Here is a 20,398-nt window from a genome sequence, read left to right as displayed (position 1 = left end):
GCACATCCCACGAGACACAATACAGCCATGCTACCACTACATTACACACACAAAATTTTTTAACCAAGGATAATAAGAAATACAGCAAATTACATTTTTGTTGAGTTTTGAGAGGAAAAGGCCGCTGCCAGACTTCCACCTGGAGAAGTCTGGAGAAAATAAATCAATAGAGTGCTGTAGGAAAAGTAACTGAATTTTAGGAGAGACGTCTATCGAGGCGCTACGTCAGAGAGTACCCCAAAAAATTGCTAACCAAACAGCATCGATTCTGTGCCTGTCGCAGTCTCCCAGAGGGAGTGGGGCTGTCCCCCTTTTCTTCCCTATTTTGGGGTGTTTTGCAGGGGGGTGGGGAGGAAGAAAATGGCATCGCTCTCTCGGTTTGCTACGCAAATCCCCTGGTGCAATCCGAAGCCAACAGAAGCTGCGCAAATCCCCTGGTGCTCCAGAGACTGAAAACATCTGGCGTAAATAAATCACGATTATGAAATTAAGACAAGAAGCTTTTCTCAACACAGATGTAAAAAATCATTGACGGAGAACAGCTTTCCCTGCTTGGCGTGGGGGGCTCAGCCCACATTAGCTTTGGCTCAGCCAAATCAAGGGATAACCCCTAACAAGTGTGCCTATTTTTTTTTTCAGATCTAGAGGGGGAAAACATGCCTTTCCGGTTATTTCAACGGCGCGGCGCTCCCCAATCCAGATTCTCCGGATCCTTGAATGGGCAACACTGGAGGTTCCTGAGGAGCAATTTGGATTATTCCAGAGAGGCCTCCTTCCCTCCTTTAGGTGAGAGCATCCTCAGCCAACCAGCAAAAGGACCTGGCCCTTTTCTTCTGTCCGGGAAACCCAAGGACCTTCTCCGAGCATCCCAGAGATCCAGAAAGAGGCAATCGGAGCCACAGAGGTACACTTCGAAGCTCAGCCCGATGAGCCAAACCCGAAAGGACCACGTTGTTCAAGTTGAGTACTGCCTCAGCCAACACCCCTTAGCCCTCTACCCAAATTTTGAAGAAAGCATTCCTGCGGAGGTGAGAATGTGCATTTTTGCCCACGTTTTTACAAAAGGTCTTTCAATAGTGGCTATAGTAGTCACATCTGAGCCCTGATGGTGTTACCCAGTTTGGTAATGAAATGTCTGCAAGAAAGCACCCAAGCCTCAGAGAGCATCAAGGACCCCCACCCCACTCCTCCTCCTCCTCCTCCTCCTCCTCCTCCTCCTCCTCCTCCTCCTCCTCCTCCTCCTCCTCCTCCTCCTCCTCCTCCTCCTCCTCCGTCTCCTCTATCCTTTTCCTCTATTCCACAAACACTCACTCCCTTCTAGCACTGATGATGTTACCTAGTTTGGTAGTGAAATGCCCGCAAGAAAACAACCAAACTAAGAGAACACCAAGGACCGCTCCTTTCAATCCTGAGCTATAAATATTCTCCTTTATTGGAGTCACATTTCCACTGTCGAGCTTACAAGAGTGTTTCTCAACCTTGGATACTTCAACTCCCAGGATTCCCCAGTCGGCAAGCAAGCTAGTTGTGGAATTCTGGGAGTTGAAGTCCACCCATCGCCAAGTGGCCAAGACTGAGAAATACTCTTCCAACCTATTGTGTCGCCCCATCTCCACACTCCCTGGGCTCCAAATCTTTAGGCTAAAACATATGAAGAGCGGTTGCAGGAACTGGGTATGTCTAGCTTAAGAGAAAGAAGGACTAGGGGAGACATGATAGCAGTGTTCCAATATCTCAGGGGTTGCCACAAAGAAGAGGGAGTCAAAGTATTCTCCAAAGCACCTGAGGGCAGAACAAGAAGCAATGGGTGGAAACTAATCAAGGAGAGAAAACTTAGAACTGAGGAGAAATTTCCTGACAGTTAGAACAATTAATCAGTGGAACAGAAGTTGCCTCCAGAAGTTGTGAATGCCCCAACACTGGAAGTCTTTAAGAAGATGCTGGATAGCCATTTGTCTGAAATGGTATAGGGCAGGCATGTCCAAAGTGCGGCCTGGGGGCCGAATGTGGCCCTTTTTCAAATTTCAAGCAGCCCGCAGCCTCTTCTCCCCACTGGAGTTATTTGTTTAGTCTTTCATAAAATACTGTATTTTTCGAAGTATAAAGATGCATCTTTTTCCCCTCAAAAAAGAGACTAAAAATCTGGGTGCATCTTATACACTGGATACAGCATTTTTTGCCTCCCAAAACTCTGGCCCCTTCACCAAAATGGCTGTGCATAGCCTTTAGGAGGTTTTCAGAGTGCTCCTGGGGGCTGTGGAGGGCATAAATGAGCAAAAAACGTGCCATTTTTTGCTCAACTTTGCCCCCCCCCCAGCCCCCAGGAGCACTCTAGAAGCCTCTTAAAGGCTATTCATGCCCTTTAAAAAATAGGCCCATTTTCGTGGGAGAGTGCAAAAACTTTTTTTTAAATTTGCCTCTTCAAAATCTTGGTGCGTCTTATACTCTGAAAAATACGGTAGTTAATTCGCATTTAATGTTAAGGGTTCAAAGAATGTCAGGCTGAATGATCGGCCCCACACATTTTCACCTCACCAAATCTGGCCCTCCTCGCAAAAATTTTGGACACCCCTGGTATAGGGTTTCCTGCCTAGGCAGGGGGTTGGACTAGAAGACCTCCAAGGTCCCTTCCAACTCTGCTATTATATTGTATAATGACCTGACCCCCTAATCATTTTTTTTTACTAAAGGCTATATTTAATTTATAATTACACTCGTGTTTTTCTGCCAAGACCATTCTCAGGATGGATGACTCATAAACAGTTGTTCTGGCAGGCATTTGAACAAACAAGAGATCCCCATTTATGGTGGCAAAGAAAACCCCTTGATCTGGTGCATGGATGACCTTAACATGGAGTTCTCAGGGTAAATTCCCAGATGGATATCTTTTTTTAAAGAAATTTGCTTGACAAGAAAGAGAAACCAAGAGTTACTTTCTTAATTGCTGACTTGCCAGTTTCCCAAACCAAGGGCCTCTTTGGAAGAAAAGAAGGACCAAGGGAGACATGATAGCAGTCTTCCAATATCTCAGGGGTTGCCATAAAGAAGAGGGAGTCAAACTATTCTTCAAAGCACCTGAGGGCAGAACAAGAAGCAATGGGTGGAAACTAATCAAGGAGAGAAGCAACTTAGAACTAAGGAGAAACTTCCTGACAGAACAATTAATCGGGGAAACAACTTGCCTCCAGAAGTTATGAATGCTCCACCGTTGGAGGTTTTTAAGAAGAGAGTGGAGGACCGTTTGTCTGAAATGGTGTACAATCTCTTGCTCGAGAAAGGGGTTGGACTAGAAGACCTCCAAGGTCCCTCCCAACTTTCTTATTCTGTTATTCAGGTCTAAAATTGAAGCGTGGAGGATATTGAGGGCGAGAAGAAGGGAAAGTAAAGGAAAATGCCCCGTGGCATCTCATAGAGGGGGTCAGAGAGGCAAGATGGTAGCCGCAGCACTGTGAAGAAGTAGCACCCCTTTGTACATATGTTGGCATTGCCCGCATACACGTTGTCCTCAACTTACAACCATTTGTTTAGTAACCATCCGAAGCTACAATGGTACTGAATAAAAAACCTGAATTATGGCTGGGTTTTTTTTTCCTTCATATTTACGGCCTTTGCAACATCCCCACGGTGACCTGGTTAAAATCCAGATGCTTAGCAACTGGCATGTACTTATGACGGTTGCAGTGTCTGAGGACCACGTGATTCGCTTTTGTGACCGTCTGACCAGCAGAGTTCCAACGGGGAAGCCAGATTCACCCCGTCAGTCATGTTACAAACTTAACTGCAGTGATTTAACTGAATAGTTGTGGCCTGAAGCTTCGTAAAATGGGGGTAAAGCTCACTTCACAACAGTCTTAGAAATGGAAAATTTGGGCCCAGTTGTGTGGTTAAAAGTATATACAATAGGATGGGACGTGAACAGAACAGAACAGAACAGAACAGAAGAGAACAGGAGAGTTGTAAGAGACCTTGGAGGTCTTCTAGTCCAACCCCTGCTCAGGCAGGAAACCTTATTTCGGTTAAACTTTTCAGCACCGAGTGCCGAAAATGGAGGGCGTGTGCGCCGAAAGAGGGCAGCCGGCTGGTGCGCATGCGCCCGACCGAACCCGGAAGAGCAGCTGGCGACGGCAGACGTGCTCTGCGTGCCACCTCTGGCACGCGTGGCATAAGGTTCGCCGTCACGGCCCTATGCCATTTCAGACAAATAGTTGCAAAATAGTTTGCGTGTGGAGTGTGTAGGTATGTATTCTTGTGAACTTTCAGTCCCGCTGGGAGACTTAATTTAATTCACTCTATTTGTGTTTGCAGACCTTATCCTTTGATATGAGGATTGGGTCTGGGGGGGTTAGTTGGGAGGCTTGAGGAAGTTTGAGTAAAGGATTCCTCCCCCCAACCCCCCCATTTGCTATTTTTACTTGATGCAATTAGTTTCAGGGTGACTGTCAATTATCTATTGGAGATGCCGCTTCTCAGATCATTGTGGACTCTGTTAATGTTTTAAACGAAGATGGAAGCAGTATCTATATCTATATCTATATCTATATCTATATTTATCTGTTGTGCCTTAAACCGGCTTCTACCGTACTGCCATTAAAAAGGCTTCTACTGTACAGCGCTGTGGAGTTGCCATGGTAACGGCTTCACAGTACTCCACAAGGGAGCTCCCTCGGATAAGGGGGAGGGGAGGAAATCCAACATTCGAAATTACGTTTGGTCTGGACATTCCCCCCCCCCCCCATAAATAAATAAATACCCGAGTGATTATCGGTTAGTAAAGAACAAAATCTGTTGGGATATAAAACTTCTCACACAGTCCAGATCCGTCGTGGGGGGGGGGGGGGGGGGGGAGAACACGTGACTTCCAAACAAGTTGACCTCCGGGATGAATAGAGGTCAAATTTCCTTTACGCCAGGGTGTAAATATGGTGTAAATGTATTTATCTCTGTTCCAGGGAAGTCCCCCCCCCCCCGGAGTTCAGAGACCCCTTGGGAAGTTGTGGACTTTGTGTCCCCTGTGTCACACACACAATCCTTGCTATCTCTTGGCTGATACGCAGGGTGGATTCTCTCTCACCTCGGCTCAAGGGGAGGAAATCCCCCGTCTTCCTCTCCCACGCCTGAGGGAGTAAGGAGCGAGGGGATTTTTTGCTGTTATTGCAATTCAAAGTACAGACAAAAGGCAGCCTCCGTTCTTGGCACATTTTGTACTTTAGACGGAAGTGATATTACTCTGCCGTGTTCCTTATTTTGAGGCTGAGGCTGCCCTTGGACCTCTCTCGGCAATTGGTCTGGAGGCAAATTTGAGTGACATATTTATGCTCACGACGTTATTTTTCTTCCTTTTCCTTCCTTCCTTTCCTTTTTTTTTCTTTTCCCTTCCTTTCCCTTCCCTTCCTTCCTTTCTTCCTTTCCTTTCTTTCTTTCCCTCCCCTCTTTCTTCTTTCTTTCTTTCCTTTCTTCCTCCTTCCTTCCCCTCTCTTTCTTTCCTCCCTCCCTCCCATCCACACATCTTCCTTCCTTCTTTTCTTCCTTCCTTCCTCCCAACCTCTCCTCCCCTCTCCTTCTTTCCTTCCTTCCTTCTTTCCTTCCTTCCTCCCTCCCTCCCATCCATACATTTCCCTTCCTTCCTTCCTCTCTCCCTCCCTCCCCTCTTCTTCCTCCCTCCCTCTCCTCCCCTCTCCTTCTTTCCTTCCTTCCTCCCATCCACACATCTTCCTTCCTTTTTTTCCTTCCTCCCAACCTCTCCTCCCCTCTCCTTCTTTCCTTCCTTCCTCCCTCCTCTCTCCTTCCTCCCTCCCTCCCATCCATACATTTTCCTTCCTTCCTTCCTCTCTCTCTCCCTCCCTCCCTTCCTCCCCTCTTCTTCTTTCCTTCCTTCCTCCCTCCCTCTCATCCATGTACCTTTCTTCCTCCCTCCTTCTCCTCCCCTCTCCTTCTTTCCTTCCTCCCTCCCTCCCTCCCATCCATACATTTTCCTTCCTTCCTTCCTCTCTCTCTCCCTCCCTCCCTTCCTCCCCTCTTCTTCTTTCCTTCCTTCCTCCCTCCCTCTCATCCATGTACCTTTCTTCCTCCCTCCTTCTCCTCCCCTCTCCTTCTTTCCTTCCTTCCTTCCTCCCTCCCTCCCATCTACACATTTTCCTTCCTTCCCTCCTCTCTCCCTCCCTCCCTTCCCCCCTCTCCTTTCCTTCCTCCCTTCCTCCCTCCCATCCACGTATCTTCCTTCTTTCTTCCCTCCCTCCCTCCCTCTCCTTCTTTCCTTCCTCTCTCCTCCCCTCTCCTTCCTTCCTTCCTTCCTTCCACCTGCCCTCCCCTGCCCAGCTTTTCAAGGAAGTCATGAGCATCCTCGACCCAGAGGTGCTTCCTACTGACCCAGAAACTGATGCCAACTTTGGGGGAGAGCCCAGCCCTCCTCCTCCTCCTACGATTCCATCCCTCCTGGAAGACAAAAGAAACAGACAAGCAAGGGCCAAACAGACCAAGCGGTGAGTGCCAGGCCACAGATAACGCATCTTCACAAACCATGACTTTCTAGTTCCCAGCCCATCACCTCCCATGATTATGAAGCACGGGGGCTGCATTCCCACAATATGCAAGCCATAACCCAGGTACCCAGACATTGGCATCAGGGCATATCCAAACTCAACCCAGGTAAAAGACGCTCCCCCCGGGAGCATCTCCACCAGAGGGACTTCCTTGCACGTGGGAATACAAGCAGACCTCGACTTACCACCACAATTGTGCCCAAAATGTATGGTGCTAAGCCAGGCAGTTGTTAAGTGAGTTTTGTCCCCTTTTATGACCTTTCTTTCCACCGTTGATAAGTGAATCCCTGCAGTTGCTCAGCTAGTAGCATGGTTGTTAAGTGAACCTGGCTTCCCCACCTGACTTGTCAGAAGGTCGCAAAAGGGGATCCCATGACACACACACACCCAGGGCGCTGCAACTGTCATAAATACGAGTCAGTTGCCAAGCGGATTTAAATTTGGATAATGTGATCCCGGGGATGCCGCCTTCGTTGGGTGAAGAACAGTCATAAGCCCCTCGTTTCAGTGCCATCACTGCTGTGCTAACTTTGAATGGTCACTAAACGAACTTGTTGTAAGTCAAGGACCGCCTGTATTTTCACCCTGGGGCGGAACTGCTCAGCCACCCTCTCTAATTGCCTCCCCCTAATTGCCTCTGTGGAAGACTAGTCCTACCTTTGCTATGTAGAGTAGGCTTGCTCAGGCTTTAACGGCTCATTGACAAATGGGGCGGGGAGGTGGAGGGGGGGGGCGGCAGGAAGCTGCAGGGAGCTGCTTTGTCTTTTAAAACATGTTTCTCCCTTTTTCACACCCAGGGAAATATAACACACTCCCTTCTTAATATTTCCCAGGATATTTCAGTTTTCTAGCAGAGGGCTGGGTTTTAACTTCCTACAATGATATTACGTAAGGTCCAATGTTAGCATGCATTCCTCTGGCTTTTCCTATTTGATTTGGCTTCAGCGAACGGAATAAAATGGGTGGAGGGATTTGGGGAGCGGGAGAGGATCTTTAAGCAAGTAGAGGTAGTCCTTGATTTACAAGCACAATGAGGATTACTTCCTAAGCAGGGCAGTTCAGGGCCATGTCTAACTGTACAGCCTTTTTTTTAGTCACCGTTGTTAAGCGAATCACTGCAGCTGTTAAATGAATCCCGCTTCCTCTCTTAAACTTTGCTTGTTGGAAGCTGGCTGCGAAGGTTGTGCTGGAAGAAAAAAAATGTCCTTCTGGGTTGAGTTCCAAGACATGAAAACACGGAGGCTGCTTGGAAAGATGGTTTAATGGCAGACAGGATCCCATGGCTGGAGCTCCTGAACAGAAAAGGGGGATCCCAGGCTTCCAGATGTTGGGTGAAGAAAAAAAAGGGCCAAGATGCTGAAAGTCCCTGGTTTTATGCCCTCTCTGGGCTTTGATCTTGATCTTGTATTCTGATTGGTTGTCAGACTCCCATGGAGCCATGCGGGGGCAACTCTCTAGGCTGTGCTTTGACTCCAAGTTTGGTTGAGCATCGTTTCTTCCCAGGTGCCCTGCGGTGAGATGGGTAAAGGGCTAATACTATCATGCCTTAATCCCATCACTCTGGGGCTGAAGGGGGATCTTTGTTAGGTAGAATAGACGGGCCCAGGCTTTTTTTAATGGCCCATTGATAAAGGTGGGGGCTATTAAGAGTGAGACTGCTTCCTGCCTAAAAACATGTTTTTCCATTTCTGATCCAGGGAAATATAATATTCTGCCTTTTCAAGATCCCCCAGGATATTTCATTTTTCTAGGAGAGGGGTGGGTTTTAACGTCCTACAGTTGCAAACTGAGATCACATAATCCTGGGATGCCGCCACTGATATAAATAGAATAGAATAGAATAGAATAGAATAGAATAGAATAGAATAGAATGGAATGGAATGGAATAGAATTGTTGGAAGGAACCTTGCAGGTCTTCTAGTCCAACCCCCTGCTCGGGCAGGAAACCCTACACCACTTCAGACAAATGGTTATGTCACATCTTCTTAAAAACTTCCAGCGTTGGAGCATTCACAACTTCTGGAGGCAAGTTGTTCCACCAATTCATTGCTTTAACTCTCAGGAAATTCCTCCTTAATTCGAGGTTTTCTTCTCTCCTGGATTAGTCCCCCCCCCCCCCCATCGCTTCTTGTCCTGCCTTCAGGTGCTTTGGAGAATAGCTTGACTTGAAATGAACTCTAAGAGTTACCAAGAACCCAAATTTTGACGGGAACAGCTGTAAATGTGAGGACTTCGCTTGTTTCAGGCTAAAAAAAAAGTATTATAAACGAGGATTATCTATGTATGTATAATGGACTCTCCAATACACTGACATCTGCTTGACTCCTGACTGCCACCTTGTGGTGATAAATTGATCAACAGTTTCCACAGCCTTCTAGTTCTAGCACAGGGATGGCAAAACTTTTGGGCACCGAGTGCCCAATCTGGAACCCATGTCCATGCATGTGCGCATGTTGGAGTACCAAAAATCCAAACACCAGCTGGCTGGTGCACGCATGCCTGTTTTGGGGCCAATTTGGGCCGATTATGGCCATTTTCCAGGCTGTTTTCAGGCCGTTTTGAGGGGCATTTTCAGACCATTTTCTGGAACTCCGATGCCACATGCATGCCGGAAAGCAGAAGAGCAGCTGGCAAAAGCATGCGTGCCAACAGAGAGGGCCCTGCTTGCCACCTGTGCCATCGGTTCGCCATCACAGGCCTAAAGAAAATCTTGTAACAGGGTTAGCTCACTGCCGATGCCGGCACTTAATGAGAGAACGAGCTTATTGAAAGGAGAAGCCAGCTATCTAGATGGCTCCATTCACAAGCAAAGCAAACACTGCCAACGGAAGTCCATTCAAGGCAGGGTATTCCGACACCCCTTGCAGCAATTTCGACAGCGAACAAAAGCAAGAGTGATAGGATTAGAGCAAGCAGCCCCCTCACCCAGAAAAATCTAACACAGGGCATAGCCATCAGCCACAATGACAATTACTCAACAGACTTTCGGAACACAAAGCCCATATTGCACAAATCCCAAACTTCAAAGTTACAGAAACTATAAAGATCCATCCACTCGTTCAGTCGCGTGGTCAGCTGTCCCAAAATCACATGGTGTTGGTGGTTCTACTTCATCAATAAACCAACTTTCTTTTCAATCCGCCTCCATTTTATTCCCGGCTTTGAACTGGACCGGGGATTTTTCTTCCTACACTATTGTTCTGATCCAGCCGTGGCAGAAGGAAGAAACAGACTCCTTGTCATGAAAACCACACACCCCTCTTTATTTACCTCTTGTGAATTAATTGCATTCACCCATCAAAAAATCCAGGAAATAGTCCTTCAAGGAATTAACGGCAGCTAATCAGTTCCTTGCGATAATTGCCAGGCCGTGAGCTCCCAGCCGAAAGGCTGCAGATTAAGATCTGGCAAGCAGTCTTTGTGGCACGAAACACAATGAGCAAGATCTTCAGCAATACGAACTGTTGTCTCCTACGACCACCGCTCCCCTTTCCTTCTATTTATTCTCCAGCCAGGGAGGGGCCATTCAGCATCCATGTGTGCTTCGCTTCCCTAGTCGACTCCTTGTCCTCAGTTGTTCACCTCTCCTATCTGTTCTGCACATTCACACATCTGGAACAGGCCCCAGATGTTCTTCCTCCCCACTTATCTCAGCCTCCAAAGGCAACTGCCTCTCCAGTGGCTGGGAAATGTCCGACGGACCTGGCTCTATCTCTGCATCTGAGCCTTCCCCAGACTCCAGGAACTGGCTCAAGTTCCTCCCCAACCTCCTCATCGTCCGAGTCTGGGCCACAACAACTACCATCTTGAAACTCTGGACTGGTCCCCACGGATTCCTTTAGTTATTGTACTTAGAAAAAATAACTTATTCATAAATATTCAGTAATATTAATTAATCCCATCAGAGCAGAGATAATACGGCTGCAGTTCAGTGCTTAGTGGACGGGAAAAAACGTGTATACTTCAGTAAACTTTGTGGGATTTTCTGCTTGATCAAGGCGGATGTGTAAATGTTTCTTTACAGCAAGGATCCAGAAAACAAAGCTCCTTACACCTGGTTCTCCCCCACAAAAGTGGCAGCCAGAGAATTGAAAGCCAGGCTGAACTACGTCCCTCCTCTCGATGAGAATATCAAGCGAGCCACCAAAGAACTTTGCAACGGATTCAATTCTCTAGTAAGTCAAACAATTTCTGTGTTTCATTTTCTCAAGCTTGGCCCCTTTAAGATATGGGGACTGCGACTCCCGGAATTGGCTGACTGGGGGATTCTGGGAGTTGAAGTCCACCTGCCTTAAAAGGTTCAAAGTTGAGAAACTTTGCATGGAATGTTCTGTTGGAAGAAATGTCCTTCTGGGTTCAGTTCCAAGCGGGGAGAAAGACGCTGCAAACATGGAAGCTCCTTTGGAAAGATGGTTTAATGGTGGACAGGGAGAGGGAGAGGGAGAGGGAGAGAGGGAGAGGGGGAGAGAGAGAGAGAGAGAGAGGGAGATTTATACCCTCTGTTGGGCTTTGAATTTGAGCTTGTGTTCTGATTGGTTGTCAGACTCCCACAGGGCCACGCAGGGGCAACTCTGGAGGCTGTCCTGAGTCCCAAGTTTGGTTGACTCTTGCTGGGTGGTGATGTAATGAAAGGGCTTTGGGATTCCTATGATGGCTCTGCCTGAAGGAGGTAGATCTTTGTTATGTAGAATAGACTGACCCAGACCTTAATAGTCCATTGACAAAGGAGGGGAGGGTGAGTTTCTGCCTCCCTTTTTAGGGGAAATATTCTGCCCTTTTAATATTTCCTAAAATATTTCATTTTTCTAGGAGAGGAGTGGGTGCTCTGTACATCACTTAGAGAGGGCTGTAAAAGCACTGCAAAGCAGTATATAAGTCTATTGCTACCTTCCTCCCTCCCTTCCCCCCTTCCCAGTGGTTAGAATGTAATATTGCAGGATAATTCTGCCCACTGTCAGGAGTTCAATCCTGACCAACTCAAAGTTGACTCAGCCTTCCATCCTTCCGAGGTGGGTAAAATTAGGACCCAGATCGTTGTGGGCCATAGGCTGACTCTGTAAACCGCTTAGAGAGGGCTGTAAAAGCACCGCAAAGCGATATATAAGTCTAAGTGCTATTGCTATCTTCCTTCCTTCCTTCCTTCCTTCCTTCCTTCCTTCCTTCCTTCCTTCCTTCCTTCCTTCCTTCCTTCCTTCCTTCCTTCCCTCCCAGTGGTTAGAATGCAATATTGCAGGATAATTCTGCCCACTGCCAGCAGTTCAATCCTGACCAACTCAAAGTTGACTCAGCCTTCCATCCTTCCGAGGTGGGTAAAATGAGGACCCAGATCGTTGTGGGCCATAGGCTGACTCTGTAAACCGCTTAGAGAGGGCTGTAAAAACACTGCGAAGCGGTATATAAGCCTAAGTGCTATTGCTATTGCTCTACTTGCGCCTGATTTGAGTTCCTGCTTCAGGGAGGGGAAAAGTACAACGTAGATGAAGACACCGTTCTAAGCATGTTTGATGCAGGTTACGAGGCGACCCTCCCGATGTTTCACCCGCTGCGTGTCGAGGGACTCCGTGATCTACCAATGGACCTAAAGAAACACTTTGGGATACGACCTTCTCAAGTTACTGGAAAGGAACCTGATGAGGGTGTTAGGTCTTCTAAGGTGGGTGAACTTCCAACATCCAAGCACACAGGGCTTTGAATGAAGATTATGTTTAAAAAAGGTTTTTTTTAAAGATTCTCCTATATAATTACAGGTATACATTCATATAGTTCTTGTTCTTGTTTCTCCTTATCCCTTTTACATCCCTTTTACATATTTGTTTTTCCATATAAAAAGTTAAAACACGCATTCTGGGTTGCTTTCCCTACCATCCCATACAGCTATTTTGTATTATCACCACCACAGTTATTTTGGATTATCACCACCCTATTTTTGTATTATCACCACCCTATTATCACCACCCTATTATCACCACCCTATTTTATATAAAACCCTATTTTATTTTATTTTATTTTATTTTCACCTTTCCTCTATTTTATCACCACCCTATTTTATTTTATTTTATTTTATTTTCACCTTCCAAATGAAGATTATTTGTTAAGCCCTTATTAAATCAGGGGTGTCCAAACTTGAGAACTTTAAGACTTGTGGACTTCAACTCTCAGAATTCCCCAGCCAGCCATGATCTTTGTTATGTAGAATAGACTGACCCAGACCTTATGCTGGCTGGGGAATTCTGGGAGTTGAAGTCCACAAGTCTTAAAGTTCTCAAGTTTGGACACCCCTGCCTTATTTGATCATTTGTTTGGAAGAACCAAAGACATTTGGCTCGCAAAGAAAAAAAATAGCGATGCTTCATACAGAGCGGGGATGTCAAATTCAAAGCCCACGGGACGGATGTCGGCCACGGGGTGCTTAGATCTAGCCTACGGGGCTACACTGGAAACGGTGAGGACCTGGCCTGCAGTGCCTTTGCCAGCGAAAACAGGTTCCTGAGGTCCGTTTCCGGCTGTGACGGCCTCCTACAACCCTCAGCCAGTGAAAATGGAGCTTGGGAAGGCCGCACGCCCGGAATCTAGTCGAACTAAAGTTCAGAACTAAACTGGGGCCAAATTAGAGTCAACGTAATTCAGGGGAGGCTGGATTGGCACCCTTTGTGCCAACGTAACGATTCTAAGTTGCTGACGTGCTTAACTCCACCCTCCAGCTCTCCCTGCTCTGCTCCTACAGTTGATGGTTGCATTTTCAGTTCCTATGTTTGCTTCCAGCAGGAAGGGAGACATTATAATGGGATAGGTCAACTCCTAACCTTTGACCAGAGGTGGATTCCTACCAGTTTGGCTGAGTAGATAGTAACTCAGCCGGACACGCATCCAAACCGGTTCTAGCCTCGGCGGCGCTATCCTGATTTTCTGTTCTATGCAGAATGATCTTCATTTTTTTCTCATTTTCGAATGTTGTGCGTATGCGCAAATCTTTATAGGTGCAAATGTGCACGCATGTGCAAAAAATAAATAAATGTCCGTGCAGAACCGGTAGTAACGCCGGCAGGAACCTTCCCCTTCCTTTGACCCCATGAAAATGATGTCCCTTCCGTCTTTCTCTTCTCCCAGGGCCCTTGCCAATCCAGATGGGAGAAGAAGATCAGATACGGAGCTTGGTATCTGGACCCAAAGACGTGGAGAAAACAGAAGGGGAATGAACCTTTAGAAGACCCAAAGGAGAGCAGCCTCAAGAATTCCAGAAGGCTCTTAAGTGAAGAGGTATGTTGCAAGATCCTGTTGGGGAGGAAGGGAGGGAGGGAGGGAGGGAGGAAAGAAGGAAGCACTTATTTTGAAGAGATTGGACAACCGTTTGTTATAGTTTCCTGCCTGAGCAGGGGTTTGGACAAGGTCTCTTCCAACTTGATTATTCTGTTCTGTTATTCTGGAAGGAAGGAAGGAAGGAAGGAAGGAAGGAAGGAAGGAAGGAAGGAAGGAAGGAAGGAAGGAAGGAAGGAAGGGAAAGGGAAGGGAGGGAGGGAGAGAGGAAGGAAGGAAGGGAAAGGGAAGGGAGGGAGGGAGGGAGAGAGGAAGGAAGGGGAAGGGAAGGGAGGGAGGGAGGGAGGAAGGAAGGGAAAAGGAAGGGAGGGAGGGAGGGAGGAAGGAAAGGGCAGGGAGGGAGGGAGGAAGGAAGGGAAAGGGAAGGGAGGGAGGGAGGAAAAGGGAAGGGAGAGAGGGAGGAAGGAAGGAAGACTTATTTTGAAGAGATTGGGCAATCATTTGTTATAGAGTTTCCTGCCTGAGAAGGGGGTTGGACTTGAAGACCTCCAAGGTCTCTTCCAACTCTATTATTCTGTTCTGTTATTCTGTTAAGTAAGTAAGTAAGTAAGTGAATAAGGAAGGGAGGGAGGGAGGGAGGGAGGGAGGGAGGAAGGAAGGAAGGAAGGAAGGAAGGAAGGAAAGGGACGGGAGGGAGTCCTTATTCTGATTATTGGATGATTTTTGCAGGAAGCCAAGCTCATACAGCTTCATGGGACTCACGCTTTCCAGGAATTCCTTGTAAAAAAAAGTTATCGGATACCAGAGGTAAACATCCAATGCCTACCCCTCACCTAGCAGTAAACCAATCTGTTGGCCTCCAGATGTTTCAGCATCTCTTTTGAATGGGTTGCAGCCAGCACAGTCAACCCACTAAATATCTGGAGGGCATCAAGGTGCCATTCTCTGATTCCTGGCCCATAGTCCTCCTCTTTGTTCAAACAGGATTGCAAAACCAAAGGGAATCCCTCTACATCTACGGACCGACTATTTTTCTTTCCTGCCTGGTTTTACAGCAGGGCAGCTTTCTACTTCCATATCAGTGGTGGGATTCAATTTTTTTAAACTATCGCTTCTGTGGGCATGGCTTGGTGGCCATGTGACTGGGTGGGGGGGCTTGGTGGCCATGTGACTGGGTGGGTGGGGCTTGGTGGCCATGTGACTGGGCGGGCCGGCTTGGTGGTCATGTGGTTGGATGGGCGTGGCTTGGTCATAAGTCATCTTTTTTTCAGTACCATTGTAACTTCAAACAATCACTATATGACTGGTTGTAAGTTGAGGACTACCTGTGCCTACATGATATCTGGGTAGGGATGCTGAAGGCCTGCAGCCTGCAAAAGCCCACTCCCTTCCTCGCTCCTCTTTTATTTCCTCTGGGAGGGGCCATTCATCATCCACCTGTGTCCTTACTCCCAAGTCGTCTCTTGTTCTTTAGCTGTTCCCTTCGTCTGGCAACTCTGCGCATGCGCACACTGGGAACAGGCTCCAGCTGTTCCTCTGCCTCACTGATGTCTGACTCCGAAGGCAGCTGATAACTGTTGAATGGCCCTGGCCCCCTCTCTGCCTCCGACGCAGAGCCCTCATCCGAGCCTTCCCCAGACTCCAGGACTGGCCCATCTTCCTCCCCAATCTCCTCACTGTCCGAATCTGCTGGCCGCTGGCAGCCCACAACACTGCCTGAAAAACAGCTGATATTCCCCTTACCACGCAAGTGACGACCCAAATTATGATAGTCAGAGAAAAAGTTTATATTTCAGGAATCTGTTGGGGGAGAACACCAGATCCTGCAGCCGCTTGGAAGCCTCACGGCCCTTCTATAACATCACATTTCTAAAGTATTTGGGTCAGCAAAATTGAGGGTCGCATTCCTTTTGAACCACGGAGTGAAATTGTATGTTTCGCTTCAGTTTTTGCAGCAGATGCTGGAGGAACAAAATGACGCTGTGCCAAAAGTGGGAGCTTTGAAGAAACCCAAGGATGGTGAACCCCAGAAATGCAAAGATCTCTGAGAAGATGATTCATCAGTAGCGGGAAACAAATAGACCAAAGAATCCAATGATCAAGAGAACGGAAGCCTGTTATGATTAGTAACAATAGGATATGAATATTGAATGGTACCCATGAAAGGAAGATTAGAAATCCTTTTGGATTATATATAAAGGTTAATAAAAAAAGAACTAAGTTAGATACAGTTAAGTCTTGATTATTAGGAGGAAAATGTTATGATGCAGGATATAGTTAAATAAAGGAGGGATAATGATAACAACGTATATATATGTATGGGTACAACATAAGGAAACTGGATGTAAATTGTAAACAGTGATTTGGAAAGGAGGATTAGAAAATTTTGTTATTAAATATTATGGATGTTTAGCTAGAATAGGACATAAGGATTCAGTGTCATTGGAGGATTTTAGAAATAGTAAATGAAATGCCAGTATGTGGTTATGTATTAAATCTTGGTATATTTTATGATGAAGGGCGTTTAAACAATTATAGTCAAATGAAAATGGAGGTATGATGATGGTAACATGTATAAATATCTGAGTTAAAATTACTTAATATGAATTATGTTTGTTGACTGTGGAAGAGATGCACGAAAGCCTTTCTGTAACCAACTGATACACTTTCTACAGTATGTACTAAAGAAGGATGTGTTGTGTTTGTTTTGAAAATAAAAAATAAATAAAAAATAAAAAAAAGAGAACGGAAGCCGACTAGAGCTCTATCTATGATATTATTTTGTTAGAAGAAATGTCCTGGGTTCAGTTCCAAGTGGGGGAAAAAGACACTGGAAACATGGAGACTGCTTGGAAAGATGGTTTTAATGGTGGACAGGACCACATGGCTTGCGTTCTTCCAGATGTTGGGTGAAGAAGAAAAAGAAAGAAAAAGGGCTTGCTGAGAGTTCCTGAGTTTTTATACTCTCTGTTCAGCCCCACCTCTCTGTTTCCTGTTCCTGTGTAAGAAATGTATTCTGATTGGTTGTCATACTCCCAGTCTTAGCTAACTTTGTAGGTTTTGTCTTTTGTGTCCCAAGCTTGGTTGAGCATTGCTTCTTCCCAGGTGCCCTGTAGTGAGATGGGTAAAAGGCTAATACTATCATGCCTTAATCCCATCACTGAAGGGGGAGATATTTGTTATGCAGAATAGACTGACTCAGGCCTATTTTAATGACCCATTGACAAAGGTGGGGACTATTAAGAGTCTGCTTCCTGCCTAAAAACATGTTTCTCCATCTCTGATTCAGAGAAATATAACATTTTGCCTTTTCAATATTTCTCAGGATATTTCATTTTTTCCAGGAGAAGGGTAGGTTTTAACTTCCTACAATTTGAATAGGAATTCTTTCTGTGGACATGTACCTGAATGAAACTTTCTGAGCAATACCTGGCGAGGATTCCCCACCTAAATCCTTCACCTCTTTTTGAAACTGGTTGGAACAACAGAAGTTACCTTCGGAAGGGGTGGGAGCTTCATCACTGGAAGCTTTCAAGAAGAGGCTGGTCTGTATTAGTAACATGAATAGTGTGTTAAAATATATTGTGCATTTAAAATAATAAAGACAAAGAAATTACAGGATTTTTGAGATTATATGCCCAGAATTGATTAAACATTGCTGATATTTGGCATCATTAAGTACTAACCCTACATATTTGGAACACTGAAATTAGGATGGAATAATGAGTAATTTGTAAAATATTAAATGATATTTACTTAGCGGAGGATAATAAACATAGGACACAAAGAAATGTTATTTATGTTCAAAAGAATTATGGGAAAAAAGATAAACGATTATGGAAAGAGACTAATAATGTAGAAGTTGGAAGATTTGAAATTAATTAATTATGTATGTATGTATGTATGTATGTATGTATGTATGTATGTATGTATATATGTATGTATTTGTGTTACAACTCCTGGTATGCCCAAATATGGGAGGGAGCTCACTACTCCCCCTTTCTGTCCTTCGGCTCATTACAGAAGACCATCCAGGCAGAAAACCATATTTTTATTTTTAATGTTGCCTTTGCTATGTTTGTGTTGTATTTGTGCTGATAAATAAATAAAGGGAGACTAGTATAGATCTATTTCAAGCTATTTAGCTCTCATCAGCTAGTCATACACTTATTGGGAGGTCACGGTTGTCCCAAAGGTGCTTTTTTCAAGAGGCTACTGGACTTTCTAGGTTTTCTTTCTCATCCAAGAAGCTTCTTCAGCTCTGACTGCTTCCATTCCCCACCATCCATTCAGAGCTGAAGAAGCTTCTTGGATGAGAAGCGAAATGTCTTCAAAGAAAAACCAGAAAGCCCAGTTGCCTTTTGAAAAAAAGCACCTTTGGGACAACCAGAGAGAAAAGAGTGGTTGTCCCAGAAGACCAGGAGAATGGTTTGGAACCACGCAGGTTTACCACTGAGGAAGATATCATTCCAGGCAGATTCTTCCATTCACACCAATCTTACATTGTCCACATCGGCATCTTAAACTGGAGTAAAGAGGGAAAACGTTTGGGGACTGTAGGCCACAATGAGGACCCAGCTTATCAGGATCAACTCCAAAATATTTTGATGGAGCACTGGCTTTTGAAGTTGAATATTTATTTACTTAATTTCCTGCCTTTATTATTTTATACACACATACAAATAGAAATTCGAGGTAACGAACATATCTAATCATTCCTTTTCTTCCTATTTTGGCCACAAGAGTTGTGCGGAGAGAGATTGATTGGCCTAGAGTCAGCCAGCTGTTTTCATGGCTAAGGTGGGACTAGAATTCACACTCTCCTGGTGATTGGCCCAAAGACACCCAGCTGCATTTCATGCCTGAGGTGGGACTAGAATTCACAGTCCCCTGGTGATGGCCCAAAGACACCCAGCTGCATTTCATGGCTGAGGTGGGACTAGAATTCACACTCTCCTGGTGTTTGGCCCAAAGACACCCAGCTGTATTTCATGGCTGAGGTGGGACTAGAATTCACACTCTCCTGGTGATTGGCCCAAAGACACCCAGCTGCATTTCATGCCTGAGGTGGGACTAGAATTCACAGTCCCCTGGTGATGGCCCAAAGACACCCAGCTGCATTTCATGGCTGAGGTGGAACTAGAATTCACACTCTCCTGGTGATTGGCCCAAAGACACCCAGCTGCATTTCATGGCTAAGGTGGGACTAGAATTCACACTCTCCTGGTGATTGGCCCAAAGACACCCAGCTGCATTTCATGGCTGAGGTGGGACTAGAATTCACACTCTCCTGGTGATTGGCCCAAAGACACCCAGCTGCATTTCATGGCTGAGGTGGGGCTAGAATTCACACTCTCCTGGTGATTGGCCCAAAGACACCCAGCTGTATTTCATGGCTGAGGTGGGGCTAGAATTCACACTCTCCTGGTGATTGGCCCAAAGACACCCAGCTGTATTTCATGGCTGAGGTGGGGCTAGAATTCACACTCTCCTGGTGATTGGCCCAAAGACACCCAGCTGCATTTCATGGCTGAGGTGGGGCTAGAATTCACACTCTCCTGGTGATTGGCCCAAAGACACCCAGCTGTATTTCATGGCTGAGGTGGGACTAGAATTCACACTCTCCTGGTGTTTGGCCCAAAGACACCCAGCTGCATTTCATGGCTGAGGTGGAACTAGAATTCACACTCTCCTGGTGTTTGGCCCAAAGACACCCAGCTGTATTTCATGGCTGAGGTGGGGCTAGAATTCACACTCTCCTGGTGTTTGGCCCAAAGACACCCAGCTGTATTTCATGGCTGAGGTGGAACTAGAATTCACACTCTCCTAGTGTTTGGCCCAAAGACACCCAGCTGTATTTCATGGCTGAGGTGGGACTAGAATTCACACTCTCCTGGTGTTTGGCCCAAAGACACCCAGCTGTATTTCATGGCTGAGGTGGGGCTAGAACTCACAGTCTCCTGGTGATTGGCCCAAAATTACCCAACTGTCTTTCATGCCTAAGGTGAGACTTGAACTCACTGCCTCCCACTTTCTAGCCTGGTGCCTTAACCACTAGACCAAACTGATTCTTTATGCCACTTTCATAGCAGTTAAGACATCTAACTCATAAAGGTGAATTCCAATGAAATGACCGTCATTCTAATGAAATATTATTTTATTGATGACATGCAATGGATGGAAAGGATAAGAATGCAGATAATAAGAGGAAAGCAATAGCTGTTTAAATCGGAAGAAGCATGTGGGAGAAAACACGGGGAAGCATTCTGCTGATGCAGAGGAAGAGATGGATAACTTATAAAAGGTTCTTTTCAGCATTTAGAGCGACGTGAGGTTGTCTACACCAAAGACTTAGGATGGCTCCTCTCTTCACTCAGGGGAACTGAGCTTCCAAGAGAAAGATCTAAGTAACATGTCTCGGGAAAATTTGAGCAGCCAGGCCAAACTACAATTCCCAGGATCCTTTGGGATAACAGAATTTCATTTGAGTTCTTCCTTCTCCTTCTTAATTGTATAGGTTTTTAGTTCACGGATCAATTAAAGGTAAAGGTAAAGGATCTTATTGCACATATGTGCTAGTCGTTCCTGACTCTAGGGCAGGGGTG

General features: G+C 45.9%; 1 protein-coding gene and 1 long non-coding RNA gene across 2 annotated transcripts in view; both read left to right on the top strand.

Moving 5' to 3' along the window:
- The window catches only part of LOC309395836 (protein FAM47E-like), an 18,371-nt gene extending 2,004 nt beyond the window's left edge, over positions 1-16,367 (top strand). Inside the window, exons 2-8 of the mRNA XM_081960424.1 lie at positions 640-1,028; positions 6,316-6,479; positions 10,564-10,714; positions 11,995-12,192; positions 13,647-13,796; positions 14,523-14,600; positions 15,740-16,367. Of these exons, the coding sequence (XP_081816550.1) occupies positions 657-1,028; positions 6,316-6,479; positions 10,564-10,714; positions 11,995-12,192; positions 13,647-13,796; positions 14,523-14,600; positions 15,740-15,841 (1,215 nt within the window). The 5' untranslated portion in view covers positions 640-656 and the 3' untranslated portion in view covers positions 15,842-16,367. The remainder of the gene's footprint in view (positions 1-639; positions 1,029-6,315; positions 6,480-10,563; positions 10,715-11,994; positions 12,193-13,646; positions 13,797-14,522; positions 14,601-15,739) is intronic.
- Positions 16,368-19,924: 3,557 nt separating this feature from the next.
- LOC309395857 overlaps positions 19,925-20,398 on the top strand; it is a 98,289-nt gene continuing 97,815 nt past the window's right edge. Inside the window, exon 1 of the long non-coding RNA XR_014175993.1 lies at positions 19,925-20,342. This is a non-coding gene — a long non-coding RNA (uncharacterized lncRNA). The remainder of the gene's footprint in view (positions 20,343-20,398) is intronic.

This window comes from Natrix helvetica, assembly GCF_964273705.1.
Source record: "Natrix helvetica genome assembly, chromosome: 7".
NCBI lineage: Eukaryota > Metazoa > Chordata > Lepidosauria > Squamata > Natricidae > Natrix > Natrix helvetica.
The sequence above is the reverse complement of the archived record's forward strand: the minus strand, read 5'-3'. Positions and strand labels throughout refer to the sequence as shown.